Source organism: Tasmannia lanceolata, unplaced genomic scaffold (assembly GCF_043159265.1).
Source record: "Tasmannia lanceolata isolate RefF3 unplaced genomic scaffold, GAP_Taslan_0.1 ptg000002l, whole genome shotgun sequence".
Classification (NCBI taxonomy): Eukaryota; Viridiplantae; Streptophyta; class Magnoliopsida; order Canellales; family Winteraceae; genus Tasmannia; species Tasmannia lanceolata.
This window is the reverse complement of record NW_027518679.1, coordinates 31,538,052-31,565,506: the sequence shown is the minus strand read 5'-3', so window position 1 is coordinate 31,565,506 and position 27,455 is coordinate 31,538,052. Positions and strand designations below refer to the sequence as shown.

The 27,455-nt window shown below is 36.4% G+C and overlaps 2 protein-coding genes and 1 long non-coding RNA gene across 3 annotated transcripts; 1 reads left to right on the top strand and 2 right to left on the bottom strand.

Annotated features, from left to right (window-relative positions):
• The first annotated feature begins 450 nt into the window (after window positions 1-450).
• On the top strand, window positions 451-4,053 carry LOC143884099 (uncharacterized). The gene is made up of 3 exons (XR_013252738.1): window positions 451-752; window positions 1,729-1,793; window positions 1,964-4,053. It is a non-coding gene; the product is annotated as an uncharacterized LOC143884099 (long non-coding RNA).
• A 5,745-nt stretch (window positions 4,054-9,798) lies between these two features.
• Window positions 9,799-17,518, bottom strand: LOC143869725 (histidine-containing phosphotransfer protein 1-like). The gene is made up of 7 exons (XM_077376288.1): window positions 17,371-17,518; window positions 17,102-17,183; window positions 16,852-16,982; window positions 16,665-16,733; window positions 10,308-10,379; window positions 10,081-10,153; window positions 9,799-9,972 (listed from the first exon to the last, which is right to left on the bottom strand). Exons 2-7 carry the CDS (start codon window positions 17,159-17,161, stop codon window positions 9,922-9,924), a joined length of 456 nt encoding a protein of 151 aa, XP_077232403.1. The 5' UTR covers window positions 17,162-17,183; window positions 17,371-17,518; the 3' UTR covers window positions 9,799-9,921.
• Window positions 17,519-24,254: 6,736 nt separating this feature from the next.
• On the bottom strand, window positions 24,255-26,828 carry LOC143884091 (histidine-containing phosphotransfer protein 1-like). The gene is made up of 7 exons (XM_077387481.1): window positions 26,484-26,828; window positions 26,198-26,339; window positions 25,876-26,006; window positions 25,240-25,308; window positions 24,880-24,951; window positions 24,687-24,759; window positions 24,255-24,536 (listed from the first exon to the last, which is right to left on the bottom strand). Exons 1-7 carry the CDS (start codon window positions 26,561-26,563, stop codon window positions 24,489-24,491), a joined length of 615 nt encoding a protein of 204 aa, XP_077243596.1. The 5' UTR covers window positions 26,564-26,828; the 3' UTR covers window positions 24,255-24,488.
• Between the last annotated feature and the right edge of the window lie 627 nt (window positions 26,829-27,455).

Here is a 27,455-nt window from a genome sequence, read left to right as displayed (position 1 = left end):
GCCAAGATTAGCTTGGGGGTGGAATAAATTAGTTTTGATTATGTACCTTTTAGAGTTTGCTTTCTTAGTTGTTTGGTAAGTGTAGGATTGTTAGAGACAAGGGTTAGTGTTTCTATTTGTTAGGAGTTTTAGAGGAAGTAGTTAAGTGGCTGCAAGTTGATTTTCTATTTGGTATAAATGATCTTCAATTAGTCTTTTTCGAGTGAGTGAAGAAATTTATCCTAGAAATTGTGTTTTTGCACAAGAACGAGGATGGACCTTTCCCTCGAATTGGGTCAAGAGGTTGATCTTGTTGTGGGCCCACACATCCACACAAAACTCATTAGAAACCTATTTCTAATAGGAAATAGGAAACCCACTGAAAAAGGAAAGTGGATAAATCTGGTGTTGTGGTTGGCTTGTAGTTGCATTTTATTATTGTTCTTGCTTTCCGATTTCACATTACTTTTTTACAAGTGTGGTTTATGTTCTTGGCATATACGTATAATCATTTGTGGGTTGGGTTCCTTTGATCTTTGATTCAAACACAAATAGGAAAGCCTTGCTTCCCAACAGATCTTCCCTCTAAGAAGATCAATTCCGTTACGAACCGATTTGGGTTCTTAATAGAAAGTAGACGAACGCTTTGATAATTGAATTCAGAAGCCAAGTGGGATTCTCTTAAACTTGACCTTGAGTTTAAAGAGCTTGATTATACAATGATATGCTTGAGTTATTCGACAACATGATCAAGTTTTTCTGCTTTATAAGAAGTGAGTTCATCTCTTTTAGCCATCCTTAATCCGGATTGAGTCCATTCAACTCTTTCTTAAGTACTTGATCGAGATTCTATTAATTAGAATGGTGATTTTATAGGGATTTCAGTGTTGAACAGTCCCCCATGTTTAACTTGGAAAACATGCGTTTAATGGGGGTTTTTTGTCCTTGAATAGATAGCTATAGGCTATTAATGTTCCCCATGTTTAATTTACCCCTACAGTCATGATTCAATCATTTAATTCGTCCTAATTAAATGGATAGGACAAGGCAAACACCTTTGTAGAACTAGATGGGTGTGATTCGTATTAGGTGGTATTGTTTAAGTCTGTCCCCAAAATTAATGAGAAGCTGATTTATTATATTTTTTCTTCATCCCCAAGCTTCTATCTATTATAATATAACAATGGGAGTGATAAATCGACTCCCATGTGTCTTTCTCTCTCCTCTAGGTTAGAGAGAGAAAGAGGAGAGAGATAGACACATGGGGAGTCGATTTATCCATTTGAGGAGTGGATTTACCACTGCCCTATAACAATTTGTTTCTAAAGATTTTTTTCAAAAACAATAAAGGATGCTCTTTTGACCGTTGGGTTTTGGTGTTCTTGAGAAAGGGATGTATGTGCCTGTTGTTCTTCATATATCCCTCTCTTTCTATTTTAATTAGGGATTTGCTAGGGACCATCGCGTATGGCATTTCGCAGAACGCCTGTTGCATGAGAGAGCAGCCACATAGGCTCACTTTTCAACAGATTTTGTCATTATTCATGAGGTGGCTGCTCTCATGAGAAAGACGTTCAGCGAAATGCCTTTTGCAAAGGTCCCTATCAAAATCCCTTTTAAATAAGCTGTAAAATTCATGTTCTGAGGAGGTTCTTGGAGTCGAATAACTAGAAAGTTGTGGCGGTCCAGGTATCTATGCTTCTTAGAGAGATTTTAATGCTTATTGATCTATGTTTTTTTTTTGTATAGGTGAGCTGAAGGGATCAAAATCCAAGTTCTCTTATTTCTTTTTTCCCAATTCATTTCCTTTTTTGGTGCGTCCTGTATTGTAATTCATAGGAATTTGAGTTATTTTTTTATGTGTTACTCTCTAAAATTATTCTTGTAGAATCAAAACCTTCTACTTCATTCATTCTATAATACAGTTGATTCATAGCTGTTATACACACATTTTTCTGACCATATCTTTCATTTTGTTTGACAGTCATGGATGTCACCGTTTCCACTATTGATGGGGTGTAAAAAGACCAGCCTATCAACCGTCGACACGTGTCCCGGGGAGGGCCCGCCACAGACACCACATACCAACCTATTAGCAGTCGACACGTGTCTCGAGGGGGCCCGCCGTAGACCCCGCGTCAGCAGGGGTAGTTTGATAATTATAGCAGAGTAGGTGAGCTTGAACCTCTAGCTGGTCGGCACCTGTCTTGGAGCATTAACTCCCCAACTACCCCATTTTTCCTCCATAAAAGGGCTCCCAAAGCTCATAAACAGGGTAATAACTTCTTCACCCACCACTCCAAACTAGCTCTGCACTCTTGCTCATACTGACTTGAGTGTCGAAGGGCCTGTCCGGAGTAACACTCCGGTTGGTCATTCTGACCTCGTTTGCTTCTGTGCAGAACGCGGCCGGGCTCAGCTACTCAGCTCCCTCACCTCGGTCTTTTGGGTCCTCCAGCTCGGCTCTTACGTCACTGTCATATCTGTTACCGATTTTAGGCCTAACAACTATCATCATTTTGCTGTTCAACCTCCTCATTTCTCCTATCACTCCTATTAATCGAGATGGAATTTGTACAACTATATTGGAAGATCAAATTAGAGCAAGTCTCCTTCAAGAAAAAGCCTGTGTCGAGTGCCTTTATAAATCACGCATAAAGAAAGGGACTCTGAATGATGAAATTAGTGAAGCTATTCGCCGTGTCAAATCTTGGTCTACGAATGATCCAACTATTCAAGATTATATCAGTGCAACTGTCTACTACTTCATATGGCTCCAAAAGAAAGTGTTTCTGATTGATACTTTTACCATGAACGATCAAATTATGAGAAGTGTTATGGCCCGTGCCGAGTTCCTTTCAGGTGCCGAGTGCCTTTTTTCATTTCGCAGGTGAAGAAAGTGCCCCCTAATGGTCCTATCTGTTCGGGGTTCCATGTGAAAGCAAAGATCCCACATCAGTAAAGTGGATAGGTGGACACACCATACTACAATCCATCCACTAAGCTAGGTTTTGTTGTTTTGACAAAGAGATATATATGCTTTTTGATCTATTTCTTCTTCATCGACGTGTTGAATTGTGTTGAATTGCAGGAGTTGGATGCATCGAAATCTAAGTTCTCTTAATGTTGTTATTTACGTCTTTTTTCCCAATTCATTTCAAATTTCAGTGAATTCATAGGAATTTGAGTTATTTTTTATGTGTTACTATAGGCGCCCTACTATTCCTAAAGAATCAAAATGTTCTACTTCATTCATTCTATAATACAGCTGATTCATACTTGTTATACTCACATTTTCTTCCCATATCAGAGGGGGCGCGGCTATAAATAACAAGCGAAAGAAGGGATTCTCCTCAAGATAAGCCTGAGTGAACGTAGCGAGGTAGGCTGAAGGTATAGTGAGTCGGTGAACTCTACTTGTTTCGGTGAGTAGAGGTAGAGGGAGGAGCGAGTTCAGTAAATGTAACGAGCCAGTAAAGGTATAGTCAGAGTTCCTCTACAGGAAGTACAGGGAGACAACCATTTTAGATTCCAGCCGAGAGGATCAGGAAAAGGAAGGTTTGACAGACATGTCAGTAACCATTCCCACAATCATCATTTTGCTCGTCACCCTCGTCGGCTTCATTGTACTTTTGATCCGCCACAATTTCACTCTCTCTCCTTTCTATAACCCAAATGCCACCAAGAAAGATCAAATTAGTGCAACTATGGCCCGAGACAAAGCTCGTGTCAACTACTTCATGATCCCAAAGAAGTGCGTCTTCAGTTACGAGTACTAAGTCCGGTACTAGGTCCAGTGCATTAAATCACTCCGAAGGGAAGCGTCTCTGAATGGCTTTGGAAGAAATTCTGCCTAGAATACGTATTCGTCCTAGACTACCTATTCGTCCTAGAATACCATTGATCATGAGGAATCCTAATGGTCATGACCCCATCACACATTGATTATGTCTTGGCACCAATCCATCGACTCAGTCGCTCCAATGAGAACCATGTTTGAAATTATTCAATCTCGGTGATCAATGTTTGAATAAGATCACTGTCATCCAATTTGTTAGTCTGCTTGTTTTTTTTTTTCCCCATCTTTCCTTGACTACAAAATAAAGGAAAAAAAGGCAAGTGATTGCTTTGAGAATGGCATTTCATATCAATGGGTAAAGTGGAACATATTTCCAGATTTTACAGTACCTAACATTAATTTTTCCTAGTAACTGAAACAATTTACTCTTTTTTTCATCATTTTTGTGGGTCAGACATGAAAGGGAAACAAATGATACAATCTTATGCTGCCTCATTAGGCAAGAATTATAATTTCTATGTGTGTGTGTGTGTGTGTGTGAGAGAGAGAGAGAGAGAGAGAGAGAGAGAGAGGTAAGCCTTGTTCGTTTTGTATCTTGACAGCCTATTGGCTTATCCAACGAAGACATGTGAATGGTGGAGATTGGTGCAAGACACAACTTGGTAAGGTCCGGTGAGCCACTGCCTACCCTTTCTAGTTAGAGATGAGAGAAAAAATATGAGAAATCTTGGTTACATAGGATCCAAGACGAGTCTTAGTCATGTCAATTAATTTTGCATAATTTTGGGCTAATTATTCTAGCTTATTTTTGCTGAGCGAAGAGTGGTTTGGAGGCAGAGTTTGATGATGATAGAGTTGTGGTCACCGACCCTCCATGGGTGTGAGTATTAGAATCTATTAGAATCTATAGTTTTGCTTCTTACTCCATATATATGGAATATCATCAACCAATTTGTATCTTTGAAAGTTACAAGAGATTACTAAATTTATTTTAGTTTTGTTACCCAAAGCAATATGCTCAATATGTTATAAATTTCTGCCTTTTAATCCATTGTTATTTGGCTGATCGCTTTGCCCTGTTCATTTTAGATTGTTACAACTGATTGTGTGATCAAATCCGATTATTAGACTCAAAATTATGTATAATATTCAGTCCAATAATCAGATTTGGAATCACAACCGGTTCTCACAATCCAAAACGAACACGGCCTAAGCTAAATCAGGAGCTTCTGATGAGTCATTTTATATGGAGCAATCCAAACCCCTGAAGTTCACTTGTAATCTATTATTCTCAAGTCAACTCGACTAAGCTTTTGTCCCAAACTAGTTGGGGTCGGCTAATGAATCATTTAGAAAATTTTCTTGAAGAAGGTGAAAGGATCTATCCGGCTCAAAATGATTAAGTCTAATCCTGACACTAGTTGGGTTCGTCTACTTGTAATATAATATTATTTCATAAAATTGTTTTCTTCATAAAAAAAGTAATAAAGCTCTACCCTGTTCATTTGTTCTGGGTGTTTGAAGCAATGTTTCAAAATGTGGATGCAGGTCAAAAAAACAGCCAAGGCAAATTTTAGTTGAGTAGAGAGGCTGAGTACTCAGTTGAAGAAGTCAAAACTCGGAAGACTTAAAAGGAGTTTTGATTGACTTTGTAGGGCAATACGCAAACTCGATCAAACGAACACGAGTAAGGTAAACGAGAGTCGACTCGGGGAGGGGGGGCGTGGAAGTTGTTGATCTACTTGCATGAACAGATTGTGTCAACTAAATTCGATCAATTTATGAACTTTGTGCTCACTTTGCACCTTGTTTTCATGAACCATTTGCCAAGTTTTTTCTTTCTAATTGAATCTCAAGTAATGGTACTGGAATGATTAGTGTGATTGTGAAGATCCATTTCTTTTAGTAGCATGCACTTGACTGTGAGTCCCTCTATAAATCGGAGGGTTAGGATCATCCTATGGAAATGATTTCAACAAATGGACGGTTTGGATCATCCCATGGAATGGATGTTTTTTTCGAATTCATTTTTTTTTTGGTTGCTTTGCCCATTGCGCACGGCTTATCTTTACTAGTAACATATATGTGACCATGAATTCATAAGAATTCGAGTTATTTTTCGCGTTAGTAAACGTGCGCTACTATTCCTAAAGAATCAAAACGTTCTACGCCATTCATTCTATATTACAGTTGATTCATACTAGTTATACTCATATTTTTCTTACCATATCTTTCATTTTATTTGACAGACATGACAGTCACCACTCCCACACTCATCAATTTACTCTTCATCCTCCTCGTTTCTCATAGCTTTGGTGTACCTTTCTATAACCCAAATGCTCCTAAGCAAGATCAAATTAGTCCTACTATGGGCGATCAAATTAATGAAGATATCTGCAGTCCTGAGTACTTTGAATGGATCCTCCGAAACAAACAGTCTCTGAAAAATGCCCTTCTCCAGTGCTCCGAATCACTCCTAAAGAAAGCGTCTCCGAATCATCTTACTTCGGAAGATATAATTCGTCGAGATCAAGGCCGTATCAAGTACCTTTTCAGATCGCGCCGAAAGAAAGCATCTCCTGGTGACCCCATCACACAGTGAATATGTTAGGTACACACCATACTCCAATCCATAGACTCAGTCGTTCCCTTGAGAATCATGTTTGAAAATATACAATCTTGGTGATCACTGTTAGTCATTTTAGCTAGAATAAGATCATTGTTATCCATTTTGTTAGTATGTTTGCTTCTTTTCCTATCTTTCTTTGACAAGGCTACAAAAGAAAGGAAAAATAGACAACTGATTGTTTTGAGAATGACACTTCATATGAATGGGTAAAGACCATATGTCCGGATTTTATAGTAACTAACATTTTTCCTAGAAACTGAAACCTTTTCCTCTCTTTTTTTTCATCATTTTTGTGGGTCAGACATGAAAGGGTAAGAAATGATACAAACTTTCGCCATCTCATGAGGCAAGAATTATAATTTCGATGAGAGAGAAAGAAATAGAAGCTTGCCTTTTTCGTTTTAGATCATGACAACCGATTGTGAGTCCCAAACCTATTATTGGACTCAAAATTACGTTTAATTTTGAGTCCAATAATAGGTTTTGAGCCTCTAGCTCAATGGTTAAGGCTTTATTCATCAACCTTGAGGTCGAGGTTTCATCCCAACTTGCCTACCAAAAAAAATAATAGGTTTTGAACTCACAATTGGTTTTCATAATCGGTAGAGGCTCATCTCTCAAGTGAAATGTTTGGAAGATAAGCAACTCAGGCATGTGAGGCATTGGTGGTGTTTTTGGGAACTCTTTGGGTGACATCATCAATGCTTTTGCTGGAGCTATCGGAACCGTTGATTCTATGTAAGCTGAGGTCCGTGCCCTCTACCAGGGATTGTCTATCTCCTTCAACTAAATGTAAGGGAGTTTGGAAGTGGAAATCGACTCTTCCAATACTGTGTCATGGGTCAAAGGGAATAGCAGTGGTCCAACTCGCAAATCTATTGGATGAGATAAAAAAAATCTATGTTTGCTTGTTCTTTTTCTCTCATTCCTAGAAGTGCCAACAATTTGGCTGATAACCTTGTCAAATCAGGATCTCCTAGAGCTCACTTGTATATGGGGTATTCTCTCCTCCCTGAAGTGCATTTGTTATCTTCTTTGATTTAATTAATGATATCTTTTTCGCCAAAAAAAGAGAGAGTACATCCTTAAATTCCATGCCTCACCTCTAGTCCATTCATGCTCTTAGCTTCAATGATAGGTTAAACAAGCATGCGAAAGGGTGGTAGAGAATTGCTTGGAGCGACTCGGCTTCGCTCTTAGAATTCATCCTAAATCACCAACAAATGTCGGTAAGAGTCGAAAAATATAGAAACAGCAAGAGCATGCGAATTTTCGCCGATCGAGAATGGTTAAAGAAGGTGACCCAAATTTCTTCCCATATTAATGCCCTTGCTTCCACTTTTCTCCTTTGCATTGCATGTCGCAGTTTTTTCATGAAAATTTTCTAAAGGATTTATTAGCCGACCCCAACTAGTTTGGGACAAAGGCTTAGTTGAGTTGAGTATTTGCATGTCACAGCTTGTTAGCTACCCTAAAAAGCTTATATCTACACTCCTTGTTTTGATATTGGTACTTAATTTCATTATTTGAAACTCCATGATCGTCTCCTAGCTTGTTGGGAATTGTAAAATTCCATGTTAAATTAATAAAAAAATCTAAGAATTTCAGTGTCAAAACAAGGGAGTTTGAATTTCATTTCCCCAAAGTAAAGGCCATCTCTGACACTCCTTCAAATCGACCAACTCTTTTGGCCCCTTTGTATACGATAGACCATGTCATGTGATAGTTTTATCAATGGCATCAAAGTAAACTGTTGACTTACAACCCAATAAATTAATACAAGTAAGTCTGGTTTGGTCGCTCGCAATACCACCACAAATTGTGGGTCACCCAAGTCACCATTGCACATATGCATGTTTGTTTCATGGAGACTTGACAAACAGAGAATTATAAAACAAAAATTTGCCACTAGTACAAAGAAATCCATTGATCAAATGGTTATGATGGTCTGGTTAATGCATTTTTCGCCCGTGATCATTGATCGTGCGTCCCACATATTGGCTTGTCCAACAATGCCATGTGTATGGTGGAGATTGCCGCAAGACACAATTTGGAGAGGTACCGCGAGCCACCGCCTGCCCTTTCTAGTTAGAGATGTGAGAAAAAAAAGAGAGAAATCTTTCTTGGATATGAATCCAAGAAGAGTTTTTTTAGTTAGTCATGTCAATTGAGTTTGCATCATGTTGGGTGGATTATTTTATCTTCTTTGATGAGCAAAGAGTGGTTTGGGGCAGTTGATGATGATGAGGATATGGACCTAAGAACAGACCTTGAAGCCACAAGAGAAAAAAAAAAGAGAGAAAAATTGAAAAACTTCAATGTTATTCAAACCTAAATAGAGTTACAATGAGATATTTATAGACCTCAACTCTAAATCTAGAATGGTAAGAATCATGACTTTCCTCTCCTGACCAAAAATAGTAAAACTTCCCAATTCAACTAAACTTAATTTACCTAAGGGAAATGCTAGACTGAGGGGCGCCCATGCAGAAATTGTAGCAAAGGACGACCCCGGTGGTTGCAACTTCACAAAATGCAATAGATGCTCTTTGAGTTTTACATATTATAAATACACTTTGTGAAGTTGCAACCAATGGGGGCGCCTTTCCTCCAATTTCTTCAAGGGCGCCCTTCAGTCTAGCATTGCTCAAAAGCTAATTACAACCTTTTGAAAATAAGTAAGACTCTAAAAAGTCATGAAATCTGGTAAAATGAACTTTAATAAAAATTCCATTTGCTCCCCCTAACTACCTTTTTTTTTCCAATTATTTAGTTGCCCATTGGACTCCCATCTATTTTCCTTGGCGTAGTGTTCTTCGAGATAATTCCAACAAGTACTTGTTGCGCCCCTTTAAAATAATCTTAGGTGGCCACCCAAGTTTTCCCATTATATATAGTATAGATATTTTCATGTTCCTCTGAGCCTATCCTCTTTATTAAAAGAAGATACCAAGGCTTCTCTATCACTGCCATGTAACATTTCAACAACTAATCAATCTTGTTTTGTATATACCATGTTCAGAAGTTTAGCAAAGGAGCTGATATTGGTACTCTTTATTTTGATCTTTACGCCCTTTTTTCTTTATTTGAAACTTCCTTACATGTCTTTTGAAGGATTGTCAATAATGAATGAAGGGGAGCAATAAGTTGAATTGTGTTTTTAAGTGAAAAAATGGGTATAAGATTTGTTTTACGCCCATTTTACATCGAAATAAATGGAGCCTTAAGTAATAGAGAACACTTCTTTACTGAAAACAATATGATGTGAGATTTAAACTCATCCGGTGGAGTGGTGCAAACTGTTGTACCCCTTGTGGTTATAGCTATAGCTAAGAAACACACAAGTGATCTAGGTTCAAATTTATTTTTGCAAGTGCACAAGTATAGAAAATAATGTGAAATAAATCTCCCCAATGATAAATAGATTGGATACTAGTTGAACAATTTTCTGTATGGATAGTCCATTTTTAAGAAAGGAGAAGATAAATTATTAACAAGAAAATTGCAATAAGAACTACTTTAGCATTGGCATTGCTCCACCAGCTGCCAGTATCTGTTGCTCCAGCTACACAAAGACAGAAGAAAATATGAGAGAGAGAGAGAGAGAGAGAGAGAGAGAGAGAGAGAGATCTTTCTTATTTTCAAAAGGGATTCAAGGAAAAGTTCAGCTTACACTGAATAGAGAATCAAACTTGCTTTTCACCAGTGAATACTCGTGTTTCAATTCCTGCAGACAACTCAGACAGCTGCATAAGACGGAAATTCCATATCGTGTTAGATGTATAAGGAATGAAAGATTATACCCATCATCTTACTTTGATTTCAGATCAGTAATATTCATGGCAGGAATAATTATGTGATCTGTTTTTGTAAATTTGAACAAATTTGAACAAAACTCACCCTTCCCTGTCATTCTCCTCACAGAAGTTGCCAAATGCAACACTGGCATTTTTAAATCTCAGTACACCTATACTGTTCAAGAGAAGTCATTTTCAGATAGATTTCAACACAACCCATATATTTTTTCTTTATTTCAACCTAAATGTATCAAGTTCCATTTCATCAGAAGGTGAATCCAAAATATAGAAGGAAAGAAACAAAAAACAGAGAAATTAAACGATGCCATATTACTATAACTCCAGCATAAATCTTGGGTTAGTGTAAACACCTAAATTTTTTTTAAAAAAAAGAAGCAAATCTCCTAAATCACATCAAAAGATGTGATTTTAAAAAAGAAAATTACCATAACTTTAGCAAATCTATTGCTTTTTTGACCAGTCACTCTTAAAATTTAATTCAAAACATTTCTATGTTATCCTTCAAACTCTCCTCAAATGTTTCACTTTTTTTAGCAAGAAGCATCTCTCTCCCCAAAAGGAGATCCCACAAATCCCAAAAGGGACGTTTTTCCTAAATTTTTCCACTCTCCAACATCTCTTTCCTCCCCCTTCTCTCTACAAAAGAAAAAAAATGTTTTGGCATTCATCTCTTCAAACAACAAGACAAATAGAATACATACTCTCCCCAAGTCTCACAACATTCTTTTTTTTTTCTTTTTCTCTCTTTCCTCACAAAGAGAAAAGAAAAGGTCCCATTCTTTACAACTCTTTTCACCTTTCAATTACTTTTACACCTAGGCAACACATCAATCGCGGACATCCTTTCCGATCTTCACATAGGGCTTCCCACGGCCAACCACATCTCCTCATCTACTCACGACAGATCCGTTGTCAATGATCGGACCGACAAACCGCATAGATTGGGGAAGCACCGAATTCTTTTGTTTATTTAATTATTTATATTATATTCTTTAATCTATTTTTTTCTTAAGCTTCAAGCATATATCATTAGTTATTTATATCATTTAATTATCCATACTTAACAGTTACGTTCATCCATTCATTTATCTCATTTATTTTCTTTATCTATTGTTTCATATCTTATTTACTAATCGACTACATTCACACTTGTTGAAACTTACTAACTTCTCCAAAAGCTAAGCTGTTGGAGAAAGGCAGTATTTAATCTTTTTATACTTTAACACTCCCGCTCACATGTAGACTACTTGGCAAACACGTGGCACATGTGCACATGGTCCCATGTTGGGTCGGCCATTGCATGTGGATTTTTGCTATCCGGGAGGTTTGAACTCGAGGCCTTTGGCTCTGATACCATGTTGAAACTTACCAACTTCTCCAAAAGCGTAAGCTGTTGGAGAAAGGCAGTATTTAATCTTTTTATACTTTAACAACACTTGTACACAAAATATCATCCTTTTATATTTTGTTGTTTTCAATTTGGAACGCCCAAGCTCCCCGCACTCCTGATTGTTTATTTAATTTTATTATTGCACTCCATATTCACATTTTTGTTTATGTATTTAATTTCTTTTTTCTTTTTTTTTACATTGCCTGTTGTTAATTCTTAGTAGCCCCTTGTTTGTGCATTTATTCCCATATAAATTCTCTCATTATTACTATATATCTAACTTTGATAAATTCTTGTAATCCTTAACGTATCACACTCATTACTATATATTCTAATACATATATCATTGGTATAATACAATTGTCCTTTAACACTTTTCATATGACTTGGTGATAATCATACGCGTAACTATCTTCCCTAATTATTAACAAAATACTTCTTCAAATCAACACATTAAATTCTTGAGAATATCACTATGGCACAGCACGTTATCATTCCTAGAGTCTCTCCTGTGACTGCCACTAACAATACCCTGCACATTCATGAAATGTCAAACACTGACCTTAAAAAAATTATAAAAAATCTTCTAACAGAACAACTTGCAAATAAAAATGATAAAAATCAATTTACATCAATTCACGAACTGTACTCCCTTCCATCTATAACATTGGTAACCTTTCTGCCAACTTTTATTATACCTCAATTTGCCTTATATGATGGAACCAGAAACCCACGTCACCACCTAAAATCATTTCTAATTAAATGCATGACCATAAAATGATGCACTCTTATTACAACTTTTTCCCCAAAGCTTAATTGACCTTGCTTTCACTTGGTTTATAACTCCAACCCCCCCCCCCCCCCCCCCAGCCATTCTATCATTTCCTTTGTCCAGTATCACGTCTTATTATTGATCATTTCGCATTCAACATAGACGCCGAAATTACACTTGAAGATCTCTTAAACACAAAACAAAGAATTGACGAACCATTTTCTAAATTTTATTCTAGATGGAGAACACTCGCAAACCAACTACCAGGCCACTATCCCGAGTCATTTCTCGTTTCCATCTTTATTCGTGCTCTTGCTCCTAAAATGCGCTTTCAGATATCTATTCTATGCCTCACTTCCTTCGATAAAGTCCTTCAACATGGTATTGAAATTCAAAAAGCTTTTGAAACTAGTGAAGAATTTCCTTTTAAATCAAATGTAGATCCTTCACCTAAAATACACCCTCAATCCCATGCAGTTAACAATATATGCCATCAAACCTTAAACAAAGCTAACTAAATGCCAAAAGAAAACCATCTCTTAGGCCACTCAATATTAACTAAATTGATCTCTTCCACACTTTACTTTCCAAAAACATGATTCAGCATCCAAAGCTCAAGCCTAATACACCTAAACATAAAAATTATAATGAAAATCAACCTTGTCACTTTCACAAAACACCTGGACACTTAATAGAAAATTATATAGCATTCAAATACTTTGTACAAGATTTAATCATTAAAAATAAACTCGACATTGATGACACCCCTCACGCACTTACGCAAGCCCCAAGTCAACCCTCAATCACAGAACCATATAGACAAAATTCTATTCACAATGTTACCACCAATCACCCAACAATCACATCCCTCTCTCACTGATCAGCCTTCTCACACGCAATCTATACCAACAACTCTACCACTAGCTCATAAAATTTCCCTATTCCATTCACTCCAATCTTCTTCAGCTCATAGTTCTGCATTCAATGACATTCTGCTAAACACTTTGTTTCACCCACACTCTAACCATCTGATTCGAAAAATATCACAGTTTTCAATAAATTTTCCACTTAGACATGCAATCAACCATGTCCAAATTATGCCAAAACCACAAACCAATATACCTGTTCAAATCTCCACTCCTCAATTTTCAACATCTAAACCTAGAACTTCTTTACAAAGTTATCAATCTAATACTTTACATGGTCAACACCAATATTCACTAAATTAAATAAATCAAATACCCATTTTAACTCATCCTAAGAAACCACAATCTCCACAAAGACATAGTCAACACATCCATTTACAAACTCCACAATCAACTCAATCCTCTGTGATCAACTCTAACTCTCTAAAAACTAACTCTCCTAATACTCATCAAATTTAAAGAATACCATTAAGACACAACTATCACAACACTATCGCGAGCTGCCACTTCCCATTTTCTGAACATCCACAATATCATTTAACGAGTCCTTCATTTACACCATCTCATATTGCATATCCACTTATGTTTCCCCATTTTTATTCTCACCCCTTAAATCTGCATCCACAAATACATAGAGAAAACCTTTATCCTTTAAAGTTTTATCCGTAGTGACATTTTAACGGTGAAATATTTATGTTCTATGATTCACATATGTTGGGGGCATCATCTTTTAACACTTATAATTCTTAACTACTTTTATTCTATGATTCAAACATTTGGTACTTATTCCTTCGTTACTTAGAAATTTCACCTCCAATGTAATTTGGGGCAATCCCTTACTCGTCTAGTCGTCTTCATAGCATGTACTTGCATTCTTTTGTCATTTCACTTACACACTTAAACTTTTCATCATGTACTTTGATAATTTTTCAGTTGCATAATCAAAATTCTTCTACTTTATATCTACCTACTTTTGCTATTCATTTTTCTCATTATTATCTTCTTTTATTATTTATTTTTCTACTATTAATGTGGCATTTACAAGACAAGTACAATGGATCGAGCCAACATTCTTGTTGTTCTCACCTACCACACTCGTCAAATCAACCCGAAGATCACAATCCACTGGATAACGTTGTATGTAGTTGCCCCATATCCATTGTCTATTAGTCATCAATTCCCATGTTTTTGCTTTTTTTTTTCACGCCTATCTACTTGGATACCCCACGTTTTCACATGAGGCATCCAAGAGGGGCATCCTATAGGTGTCTCACTCTTCCAATCCCACCTTATTTCAAAATTGAGACCATCTTTAACTTATGTGTTTACTTCATTGCCACTTGTTCGCTTACAACAAGTGACAAAGAGGGGCAAATGTAAACACCTAACTTTAGCAAATATTCTAAATCACATCAAAAGATAGAAAATTACCATAACTTTAGCAAATCTATTGCTTTCCTTTTTTGACCAAACACTCTTAAAATTTAATTCAAAACATTTCTATGTTTATCTTTCAAACTCTCCTTAAATGTTTCACTTTTTTTTAGCAAGAAGCATCTCTCTCCCCAAAAGGAGATCCCACAAATCCCAAAATAGACATTTTTCCTAAATTTTTCCACTCTCCAACGTCTCTTTCCTCCCCCTTCTCTCTACAAAAGAAAAATATATATATTTTGGCACTCAAATTTTTTTTTTGAAAAGGCAGAATAATATCATTAATGAAAAAAAGGAAGTGGGCCGAGGAGGACCACAACAAGAGTACAAGAAACACAGATACAAAAAAACACAGAAAAAAGAGCAATACAACTCTCACGGAGGAAGGAAGTCAAACCACTCCAAACCCATACGACTAACACCCCCCCAACCAACAAATCCGCCTCTCCATTAGCCGATCACCGCACATGATTGAACACTAAAGCAGAGCCCGAGATTAAATCTTCTATTTCATCAAAAATAGAAAAAAATCTCCAAGGGGGGCACCAGTGCCCCTCTCAACCAATGAATCACATTAAGTGAATACCCCTCCACAATGGTACGATTCAAACTCTCTTTATCTAGTCTCTTAATGCCGTAATATACCGCCTTCACTTCGGCCTCTGACGTGTCACAAATCCCAATAGGGCCGGAATAAGCCCACACAACTTTACTACAATCATCACGGCACAAATCGCCAACCCCACCCGGTCCCGGGTTTCCAAGACTCGACCCATCAAAGTTCATTTTGAGCATCCCAATAGGTGGAGCCTCACACCTCTGAGAAATCTGAGGTCCCCTCCCCCCCCCCCCTACTTGACCCATCAAAGTTCATTTTGGCACTCATCTCTTCAAAAAAAAAAAAAAAACAAGACAAAGAGAATACACACTCTCTCCAAGTCTCACAACAATCTATTTTTTTTTCTCTTTCCTCACGAAGAGAAAAGAAAAGGTCTCATATTTTCTCTACAACTCTTTCCACCTTTCAATTACTTTTAAACCGGAGTAACACATCAAAAGCGGACATCCTTTCCGATCTTCACACAGGGCTTCCCACGGCCCACCACATCTCCTCATCTACTCACGAGGAATCCACTGTCAATGATCGGACCAACAAACTGCATAGATTGGGGAAGCACCGAATTCTTTTAGTTTATTTAATTATTTATATTATAGTTCTTTAATCTATTTTTTTCTTAAACTTCAAGCATATATCATTAATTATTTATATCATTTAATCATCCAGTCATTTATTTCATTTATTTTCTTTATCTATTGTTTCATTCACACTTATACAAAAAATTATCCTTTTATATTTTGTTGTTTTCAATTAGCTAATGTAGGATCGTGGCCCTCACAAAGAGCCCAACATACCCCTTCCAAATTAGCTGATTATGTAATTCACAAGTATTGAGCATTTTGATCTCTCAGGTTTAGTGTTTGTCGCTCATATGTGCTGAGCCTTGGTTCTCCCTCTCTCATATGTTCCAAGTTAGGGTTGGTTTTGTGTTTTTATTGTATCATCTTTCTATTTTTCAAATAAATCAGTAGGGGTCCCCGCTAAACCCTAGCTTACCCGGGAAAAAAAACCTATGCCAAAACCAATTGATATGGAAAGGCACAACCATTATCTTTATTGAGTAGCACCCTACTGGGACAGCCCTTTCAGCACAGGCCATCGCTGCCCCCCATAAGCCAACAGCTAAGAAATCTTTGGGCTTAATAATATTCTTTTCTAAGATAAAAAATACACTCAAATACTAAAAAGATATTTCAAAGAAGTTTTAAGTGCAAAATGTTTTCCTGTGGAAAATCTATTAGATGGTTTGTTCTCTCAAAAGAAAAGAAAGAAATAATATTAGATGGATGATGAAATACCTTGAGCTGGTTCCATTCATCTCGAAAACATAGCCATCAACCTGTTTGAAATTTACAGTCTGTAGCTCTCTTCAGGAAGAAAGGAAAAAGACACAAAAATCAGAAAAAAAAAAAAAAAACACAAGAACATAAATACTGAGTTCCATTTCAGTATCACTAAGTCCAAAACAAGCACAAGTTTTCTTACAAGGCACTGCCCACATCATTGAGAATCTTCTCTGTATAATCAAAGAAAACGGATACAACTTCAAACAAAAAGTCTGGATTTCTCTCATCTTGCAATTGCTGCAACTGAGTAAACTGATCATCCAGAAACCCCTTCTCATATAAACAAAAACCCATCATCAAAATCACTTCAAACAAACAAAACATGAAATAATCAACAATATAAAAAAAACCAGATAAATCTGGGACATTTTTTAGCAATTCAAACTAACCTCAATAAAGAGAGACGATGTCAGATCAATCAGTTGTCTCTGCAACTGAAACACCTTCATGCTTTCTGCTCTCCTTACTCCACTGCAAACAAAAACTCAGAAGATGGGTTGTACTAAGAATAACAAAAAATAGTCTCAAAACTCAAAAGTGTAGAGAAAAAAAACACAGAAGGGATTGGATGGATTTATTTGTTTTGAGAAGAACCCGGTAAACCAATAACAAAAAATAGTCTCAAAACTCAAAAGGGTTTGTACAGACATAAAATTACCCTTCGTTTCCTTTCTCTCTGGATTTGTGCTACGCTCTCACATCTCATCTCCCACCTCCACCCTTATATTAGCAGCAAAGTGCTTAAACAGAACCCAATAGGGCAGTGAGATTCCCCCTTTCTATTTCTGAAAGCCACTGATATTGGCACTACCTTGTTTTTATAATTTCACTAAATCATCTTGACTTTTATTATATAACCAATTCAAAGTTTATTGATTCCCAAAAAGCTGCACAAGGTAATTAAAACAAAAAAGAGAAGGCCAGTTAGGGCAATTATCAAAACATGGTAGTGCCAACATCGGCGTCCTTTCTGAAATTATCTAATTATCTAATTATCTCTCTCCGTCTTTTTATTTCTAAAGGCCACTGATATTGGCACTACCTTGTTTTTATAATTTCACTAAATCATCTTGACTTTTATTATTTAACCAATGTCAAAGTTCATTAATTCCTAAAAAGCTGTCACAAGCTAATTAAAAAAAAAAAAAAAGACTTGGTCAGTTAGGGCAATTATCAAAACATGGTAGCACTAATATCAGTATCCTTTCTAAATTATCTCTTTCTCTCTCTATCTTTTTATTTATGAAAGCTACTGATATTGGCACTACCCCCTGTCTTAGCCTATATGGCCCAGGCATTGTTTTAAATTTCGACCGAAACCGAAATAACACGTACCCGAAACGTTACTTTATTTCGACCGATATTTCATTCGAAGTTTTAGGAAATTCGACCAAAATTCTCAATTTTTAAATTTTTTATTAATTTCCCTAAAATTTAGACCGAAATTACTGAAATTTTGGTGATTTCGGAAAAAATTTGTAACAAATAAAATATTATTTTTTACATTTCGACGGATTTCGGCCAAAATTTCGTAATTTCGGTTTCGGTGAGGTCCGAAATCGGTACAGAAACCGAAATTTAAACCATTGGCCCAGGTAATGTTCTTCTAAGTTCTTCTAAGGCTACGGTATGCACATTAACAAAGGATTATTTTCATTGGGAGAGTGTTCTTCGAGATAATTCCAACAAGTACTTTTTGCGCCCCATAACTCCTGAGGAGGAGGATGATTATGATGATGATGATGATGGATTTGTCATCACCAACCCTTCATGGGTGTGGGTGACTCTTGAAAAAACATATGCTTTTTATGACTAATGTTTTTGTTGGACACACTAATTTGACTTTGGGTCCCACATAGCACAATGTATATGCACATGAAAACCCTATAGATGATGAGGAAATTTACATTTATAAGATATTTAATAAATAAGGAAAAGCTTGCGTTTATAAGCTTTAAAATAACCTTAGGTGGCCACCCAAGTTTTCCCACTATATAGATAATTTTCTGTCCCTTGGAGCCTATCCTCTCTATTAAAAGAAGGTACCAAGGCTTGTCTATGACTGGCATGTAACATTTCAACAATTAATCAATCTTTTTTTGTATAAACTATGTTTAGAAGTTAAGCATTGGAGCTGATGTTGGTACTCTTTATTTTCATCTTTAAACCCTTTTTCTTTATTTTAGACGTACCTGTCTTTTGAAGGATTGTCTATAATGGATGAAGGGGAGCAATCTGCTGAATTAAAATATATGAGAACCATATTTAGCGAAAATTGGAAGAGTTGAACTATGCAAAAAGACATTTTCTGTAGATTGACATCTCTACCTCTTGTTTTAAACTCTAGAGAAGGTAAAATAAATTTTACGTTCATTTTTAAGTGAAGAAAATGGTCGTAAGATTTGTTTTACGGCCATTTGACGTCGAAATAAACGGAGTCTTAAGGGAAAGAGAACACTTATTTATTAAAAACAATACGACGAGAGATGTAAACTCATATGGTGGAGTGGTGCAAACTGTTGTACCCCTTGTGCTTATCACTATAGCTAAGAAATACACAAGTGATCTAGGTTCAAATTTATTTTTACAATTGCACAAGTATAGAAAATAATGTGAAATAAAACTACCCAATTAGAAATAGATTGGATCCTTGTGGAACAACTTTCTATATGGATAGTCCATTTTTAAGTGAGGAGAGGATTAATGATTAATAAGAAAAATTGCAATAACAATTTATACTTGATACATCATAGTCAAACCAATCTCAATGATATGTCATGCTTACATTAGGATACATCATTTTTTATTTGGGTATGCAAACTGGGATTGAAACTCCAACCTCTGGGCTGAAGAACATAGTCTTTTACCAATTGAGCTAGAGGCTCAACCCCAGGATACATCATTTTGCTTTGACTAGTGGATTGGGGTGCAACTTTGGTCGGGTTGGGTTGAGGTCTTGCTAAAAATGAATTGGAATCAAACCGTACCTGATTTTATGGTAAAAGCTCAACCCAAATTTCGAAAAACCGACCCAAGTTGCACCCGTACTGATGGAGAATACCATGATCGGCCAAGAGATCAAGAAACTCTTTCATTAAGAATACGTCGATTGACCTCGTATGATTGGAGAATTTTGAATAACTTGTTTTTCAACAAGTCTTTGAAACGATTAATATTTATCAAAAAGTCAAATTTTCTCTTTAAAGGAAACAACCAACTATATACGTGGAAAGAAATCAACTACAAGCAATGCATAATACTTAATAGGGAAAATGACCAAATGAAAGGGCTTTCTACTGACTATGACATTTGAAGAGGGAAGACTTGGAAATAACCAATCTATAGTGATGGTGACTGGTTTGCAAGGGTTTAGGACAAAAATACCCTCATTTTTAAAATACCGTCACCTCTCTCTCTCTCTCTCTCATGGGATGATCCCAACCATCAATTAGAGGGCCACAATTCCTCTCTTTCTCTCTCATGGGATGATCCCAACAGTCCATTAGAGGGCACAATGCCCCCTCTCTCTCTCTCTCGTGGGATGATCCCAACCGTCCATTAGAGGGCCCCAATGCCCCCCTCTCTCTCTCTCATGGGATGATCCCAACCGTCCATTAAAGGGCCACAATGCCCCCCTCTCTCTCATGGGATGATCCCAACCTTCCATTAGAGGGCCACAATGCCCCTCTCTCTCTCATGGGATGATCCCAACCGTCCATTAGAGGGCCCCAATGCCCCCCTCTCTCTCTCATGGGATGATCCCAACCGTCCATTAAAGGGCCACAATGCCCCCCTCTCTCTCATGGGATGATCCCAACCTTCCATTAGAGGGCCACAATGCCCCTCTCTCTCTCATGGGATGATCCCAACCGTCCATTAGAGGGCCCCAATGCCCCCCTCTCTCTCTCATGGGATGATCCCAACCGTCCATTACAGGGCCACAATGCCCCCTCTCTCTCATGGGATGATCCCAACCTTCCATTAGAGGGCCACAATGCCCCTCTCTCTCTCTCATGGGATGATCCCAACCGTCCATTAGAGGGCCACAATGCCCTCTTTCTCTCATGGGATGATCCCAACCGTCCATTAGAGGGTCACAATGCCCCGCAAGTTCATGCACCTCTCTCCGGTATCCTCTGATTCTAAGTGAACCTCCTCTCACAGGTTGGTAGTCTCTCCCTCTCAGTTGTTTAAACCATTGGTAATCCTAAATAAACAACTTATAAACACTCTAAAACCACTGCTAAGTCTATATAAACCACTTATAAACACTCTAAACCACTGATAGGCTTATATAAACCACTTATAAACACTTTAAGCCAGTGATTACCCTATATTAAACACTTGTAAACACACTAAACCACTCCTAGGCTTATATAAAACACTTATAAACACTCTAAAACACTGTTTACCTTATATAAACCACTTGTAAATACTCCAAACCACTGCTTACCCTATATAAACCACTTATAAACACTCTAAACTGCTGTTAGGCTTACATGAACCACTTATAAACACTCTAAACCACTGCTTACACTGTATAAACAACTTATAAACACTCTAAACAACTGTTTACCCTATATAAACCACTTGTAAATACTCTAAACCACTGCTTACCCCTATATACACTAGTGCTTACACTGTATAAACAACTTATAAATACTCTAAACCACTGTTTACCCTATATGAACAACTTGTAAAAACTCTAAACCACTGCTTACCCTTATATAAACCACTTACAAACACTATAAACCATTGCTTACACTGTATAAACAACTTATAAATACTCTAAACCACTGTTAAGCCTATATAAACCACTTATAAACACTATAAACCACTGTTAGGCTTATATTAACAACTTATAAACACTCTAAACCGCTGCTAGGCTTACATGAACCACTTATAAACACTCTAACCCAGTGCTTACACTGTATAAACAACTTATAAACACTCTAAACAATTGTTTACCCTATATAAACCACTTGTAAATACTCTAAACTACTGCTTACCCCTATATAAACCACTGCTTATACTGTATAAACAACTTATAAACACTCTAAACCACTGTTAAGCCTATATAAACCAGTTATAAACAATCTAAACCACTGTAAGGCTTATATAAACAACTTATAAACACTCTAAACCATTGTTTACCATATATTATACACTTATAAATCCTCTAAACCACTGCCAGGCTTATATAAAATACTTATGAACACTCTAAACCACTGTTTCCCCTGTATAAACCATGTATAAACACTATAAACCACTGATAAGCCTATATAAACCACTTATAGGCTTAGATAAACCACTGTTTACCCTATATAAACCACTTGTAAACACTCTAAACCACTGATAAGCCTATATAAACCACTTATAAACACTATAAACTACTTCTTACCCTGTATAAACCATGTATAAACACTCTAAACCACTGATAAACCTATATAAACCACTTATAAACACTTTAAATCACTGATACGCTTATATAAACCACTGTTTACCCTATATAAACCAGTTGTAAACACTTTAAATCACTGATAAGCCTATATAAACCACTTATAAACTACTTCTTACCCTGTATAAACCATGTATAAACACTCTAAACCACTGATAAGCCTATATAAACCACTTATAAATACTCTAAATCACTGATAGGCTTATATAAACCACTGTTTACCCTATATAAATCAGTTGTAAACACTCTAAACCACTGATAAGCCTGTATAAACCACTTATAAACACTATAAACTACTGCTCACCCTGTATAAATCACTTATAAACACTTTAAACCATTGTTAATCCTTATAAACCAATTATAAACACTCTAAACCACTGGTAAGCCTTAATAAACCACTACTTAGGATTATAAACCACTACTGAGGATTCTTAACCAAAGAAGCTATATAAACCACTTATAAACACCCACTTCAGTAGTGGTTTATCGTAGTGAAATAATAGTTTAACTTAAGAAATTAGTGGTTAACAGTAAAATAACAATGATTATAAAGTGAAAAACAGTAGTTTAACATGAAAAACTTTCATTCAAATTTATAAACATGCCTTATAATTGAAAGAGAAGGGAGAGGGCTAGAAATACACACATTTCCATTGAATGGAGGCTTTGTGCAATGGAATGATGGTTTCTAGTAAAGATTTTTGCGATTTCGGAATCTAATAACGTTTTTTTGCAATAGTTGTTGTAAATGGAGGCGTTTTCCAATGCAATGAAGGGTTAGGGAGGCTTTGACATCTAAAAATGAGGTTTTCAGCAATAGAATGGAGCTTTTGGCATCTAACAATGGAGGTTTTTGGGTTTCAAAAATGGAGGTTTTTGGTTTTTCATACGTATGTAGGTGGGAGGAAGAAGAAGAAGAGAGAAAAAGGTGGGTTTTGGGATTTGTATTCTAAATGTAATCATTTCAAAAAGGTGATTTGATAGGGAGAGAGAGAGAGAGAATCAATGGCATTTTAGTCATATGCACTCTTGATTGGTGATTTACAAAACACCTCTCTTCAAATGTCATAGTCAGTAGAAACCCCTTCTATTTGGTCATTTTCCCTACTTAATACCTTGAATGGAACTGACCAAGGCAGCTCCCCAAATATTCCAATGTACTTTGTTCAATGATTCAACATAGTTATTATTGAAAGCAAAAGAGGAAAGTCTACTTTTACTTCAATTGTTGCAAATATAAAAGGATTCAGTGATTAACACAAATAAAGCCATTACTACAAAGATGTTGTATAACTCTCGTTCACAATGATTATCATCCAACGATCGAATGTACATAACATGATACGCCAAATCAAACAACTTAAAAGGCAGTAAAGCCGTACATGCTAACTGAAGGAATATGTCTCGAGCATGTAAAATGCTATCCCCACTTGATTCCGAATCAGCTTTGTCTACGAACCAGGAAGCTATAAGTAATGCAACTATGAATCTACTTGAGTATTTCTGGGCATGAAACTCTTTTTCTCTACTGTTTCTTTTGACGTAAAATGTGTGTAAAAAATTTTTACATCCATTTTTATAAGGAAAAATGGGTGTAAAATCTTTTTACACCCATTTTATCGAAAAAAATGAAAAACATAACAGTGATGAATTATAAGAAAATCTGCCTTCTGATTTACGTCTTTGTTCAGATAAAATTTTCTATATCTGCATATACATAAAAAAACTGCCTTCTGATTTTGTTCCACGGCAATTATAACGGAAATAAGGCCCTGTTTGGATTGAAAGAAAAATATTTCTAACAAAAAAAATTATGTGGAAAATTTCCTTTTCATGATTTAGAGAGAAATGATATGGCTATGGTGTATTTAGTGGGAGATCATCATAAATTGAAGGTCCCCTCTAAATAAAACTTGAGCCATGTTAGCTTAAGTTTTATTTTTCATGCTTAATCAAACAATTGAAAATTTGGAAATTTTGGGAAAAAAAATTTCCTTTTCAAACTTTTCCAGAAAATCCTGCAATCCAAATTGGGCCTCCAGGAATAATAGTTGATCAATGGTACTGCATTCAACAGGAGAAAATGCTTAATTAAGAGATATAAAAGGGGCTTTTCATATAAGACTTTCTTGTCTTTCACACAATCTAATTCTTACTCAACAGTTAGAGAACCCTCATGTATGAAAGAGGCTTATATATTTTCTTTTCCACCCAAACTCTCAACAGTAGAAACCATAACCTATCTTTACACCTCCATTCTCCTCCTATTTTGCAGGGAATTTCCTTGGCATCATGTACATTACATAGCAAGCAAATTACTACATGGGAGGAATTGATCCACCAGCTGCCAATATCTGTTGCTCCAGCTACACTCAAATATGGATGAAAAAATGAGAGAGAGAGAGAGAGAGAGAGAGAGAGAGAGAGAGAGAGAGAGAGAGAGAGAGAGAGAGAGAGAGAGAGAGAGAGAGATCTTGCTTATTTTCATAAGGGCTTTAAGAAAGAGTTCAGCTTACCCTAAATAGAGATTCAAGCTTGCTTTTAACCAGAAAATACTCATGTTTCACTTGCTGCAGACATCTCAGACAGCTACATAACAAGAATATTTCATATAGTGTTAGATATCTAGGAATGAAAGGTTATTCCATACTAATGTTCATGGGAGGAATAATTTTGTGATCTGTGTTTGTAAATTTGAACAAAACTCACCCTTCTCTGTTATTCTCCTCGTAGAAGTTGCGAAATGCAGCACAGACATTTTTAACTCTAGGTGCACCTATACTGTTCAAGAGAAGCCATTTTCAGATACATTTCATCACAAGCCAGTTTTTTTACTTTATTTCTACCGAAATATATCAAGTAAGAAGCTAAAACAGAGAAATTAAACAATGCCATATTGCTATAATTTAATTTCTTTCGCTGCAGCTTAACTCTGGGGTTAGCGAAGAAATCTTTGGGCTTAATAATATACCTTTCTAAGAATACAAATACACACCTATTGCAAGAAATTTCAAAGTTTTTTATTATTTTTTGGACATATATATATATATTGGATGGATGATGAAATACCTGGAGCTGCTGCCCTTCAACTGGTGAATATTGGCATCAATCTGTTTGAAATCTACCGTCGGCTGCTCTCTTCATGAAGAAAGTAAAAAGAAGCAAAAAAAAAAAAAAACATAATGTTATGAAAACGCATAATAGCAATCTTCGATTTCAATGGCAAAGCAAAACGAAAGAAGCAAACACACAGAAACACAAAAATTTACATGGTTCGGCATAGCCTATGTCCACAGAGGCGATGAGAAAATCCACTATAGAAACAGGAGATTACAAGAGAAGATCGGTATCTCTTACCAAAACTCCTTGGTACACCTTTTTTTCCGCATTTTGAGCTCCCATCCCTCTTCTTAGACAAGAATACAAAAATAAGCCCTAAAACCCCTTCATATAAAGGGGGCCACAATTTATTCTAATCGGGCAGAAATCACTTAAAATGGGTCGGGCATAATGGCCACATCCAGGTAGGTCACACACAATATTTCAGACCCCAATCGGATTGAATTCAAGACACCATCTCAACACACACACACACAAAAGAAGAACATAAATACCGAGTTCCTTTTCAGTATCACTAAGTCCAAAACAAGCAAAACCCAGAATCCAGAAAAAAGAAAGAAAAGAAAATAGTAGTAGTTTTCTTACAGGGCACTGCTCACAGCATTGAGAATCTTCTCTGAATCATCAAAGAAAAGAGAAACTATTTCCAACACAAAATCTGGATTGCTCTCATCTTGTAATTGGTGCAACTGGGTAAACTGATCATCCAGGAATCCCTTCTCATATTAACAAAAAACCCATCATCAAAATCACTTCAAACAAACAAAACATGAAATAATCAACAAACATTAACAAAAAAACCCATAATCAACATGGCTTCAAAAAAAAACAAAACATGAAATAATCAACAATAAAAAACAAAACCCAGAAAAAATCTGGGAAATTTTTTTTAGCAATTCAAACTCACCTCACGAAAGAGAGATGATGTCAGGTCAATCAGTCGTCTCTGCAACTGAACCACCTCCATGCTTTCTGCTCTCCTCACTTCACTGCCAACTGAGCTTGTTTTCTGACCAGATCTTATGAACCCATTCAGAAGATGGGTTGCACTAAGAATAACAAAAAAAAACAAAAAACAATACTATCAAAACTCAAAAAGGGTAGAGAAAAAAAAACAAAAACAGAAGGGATTGGATGAATTTATTGCTCTCTCTCTCTCTCTCTCTCTAGATGGATTTGTAATCTGCTCTTACATCTCTCCTACCCCCACCCTTATATTAGCAGCTAACTGCTTTAAAAGAAGACAATATCCATAAATAATGGCATGTATCATTCATCATATAACTTTCCATCTTTTTATTTCTGAAATTATAGTCCTCTCCTTCTCTCCATCTTTTTTATTTCTGAAAGGCCACTGATATTGGCACTACCATGATTTTATAATTGCACTAGATCATCTTGACTTTTACTATTTAAGCAGACCTCAAAGCTTAATACAATTCCCAAAAACTCTCACAAGCTAATTAAAAGGGAAAAGACAAGTGCAATCATAAAAACACCCAATCTCTCTCTCTCTCTCTCTCTCTCTCTTTCTTGCAAGACTCCATTTCAACGCTCTTAGCTTTAGTTTACAAATGCCTGACGTGGTAGTGACTTGAGACCATGTTACCAAACTAGAAATAGACACCCACTTATAACATCACTTTCCTACAAAAGGGGTGAAAAATAATAGACTGTGAAAACTTGGACTTTTCACACTTTTCCTTTTTTTTCCCTTATCTTTTCATGCACGCCTGTTTTTGTGTTCTTATTCTTTTTGGGGCTGTTCATTAGTTGGTTGGTTTTAAACACCATGGAAAGGATGGATTATACTCACATTTATTACCCCTTTTTCTTTCTTTGGATTGGATAAACTATTTCTTTCTTTCTTTCCAATTGGTGGTGTTGTATTCATCACATAGCTGAAATTTTCTCTTTTAAGTGGACATGTGAGGTCATGGCTTGCACACGTGTGACAGGGGGTAAGAGCACAAGTTGGAACTTCTTCTTTGGTTTCAAATGAAAAATGATAACTTAGAGAGGAGAAGTTTCTATAGATTGATGATGGGTTTCTTTTGTGAGATTTTATATGGTGCCCGACCGTCAAACAACAAGGGCGGAGAGAGAGAACCCCTCCACCCGGCTCCCTTTTTTGACTTTTTGCTGGATCAGAAATCAAGGGCGCG

Excerpts from the sequence above, each read along its gene's own strand:
- LOC143869725 (XM_077376288.1), bottom strand. The coding sequence starts at position 17,161 with ATGAAGGTGTTTCAGTTGCAGAGACAACTGATTGATCTGACATCGTCT. Across the intron at positions 16,734-16,851 it reads AATGATGTGGGCAGTGCCTT|AGAGCTACAGACTGTAAATT; the intron begins GTAAGAAAACTT and ends TTCTTCCTGAAG. Across the intron at positions 9,973-10,080 it reads AGTTTGATTCTCTATTCAGT|CTGGAGCAACAGATACTGGC; the intron begins GTAAGCTGAACT and ends GTCTTTGTGTAG.
- LOC143884091 (XM_077387481.1), bottom strand. The coding sequence starts at position 26,563 with ATGATACATGCCATTATTTATGGATATTGTCTTCTTTTAAAGCAGTTA. Across the intron at positions 24,952-25,239 it reads TTGAAGGGCAGCAGCTCCAG|TATAGGTGCACCTAGAGTTA; the intron begins GTATTTCATCAT and ends TCTCTTGAACAG. Across the intron at positions 24,760-24,879 it reads GAGGAGAATAACAGAGAAGG|CTGTCTGAGATGTCTGCAGC; the intron begins GTGAGTTTTGTT and ends CTTGTTATGTAG.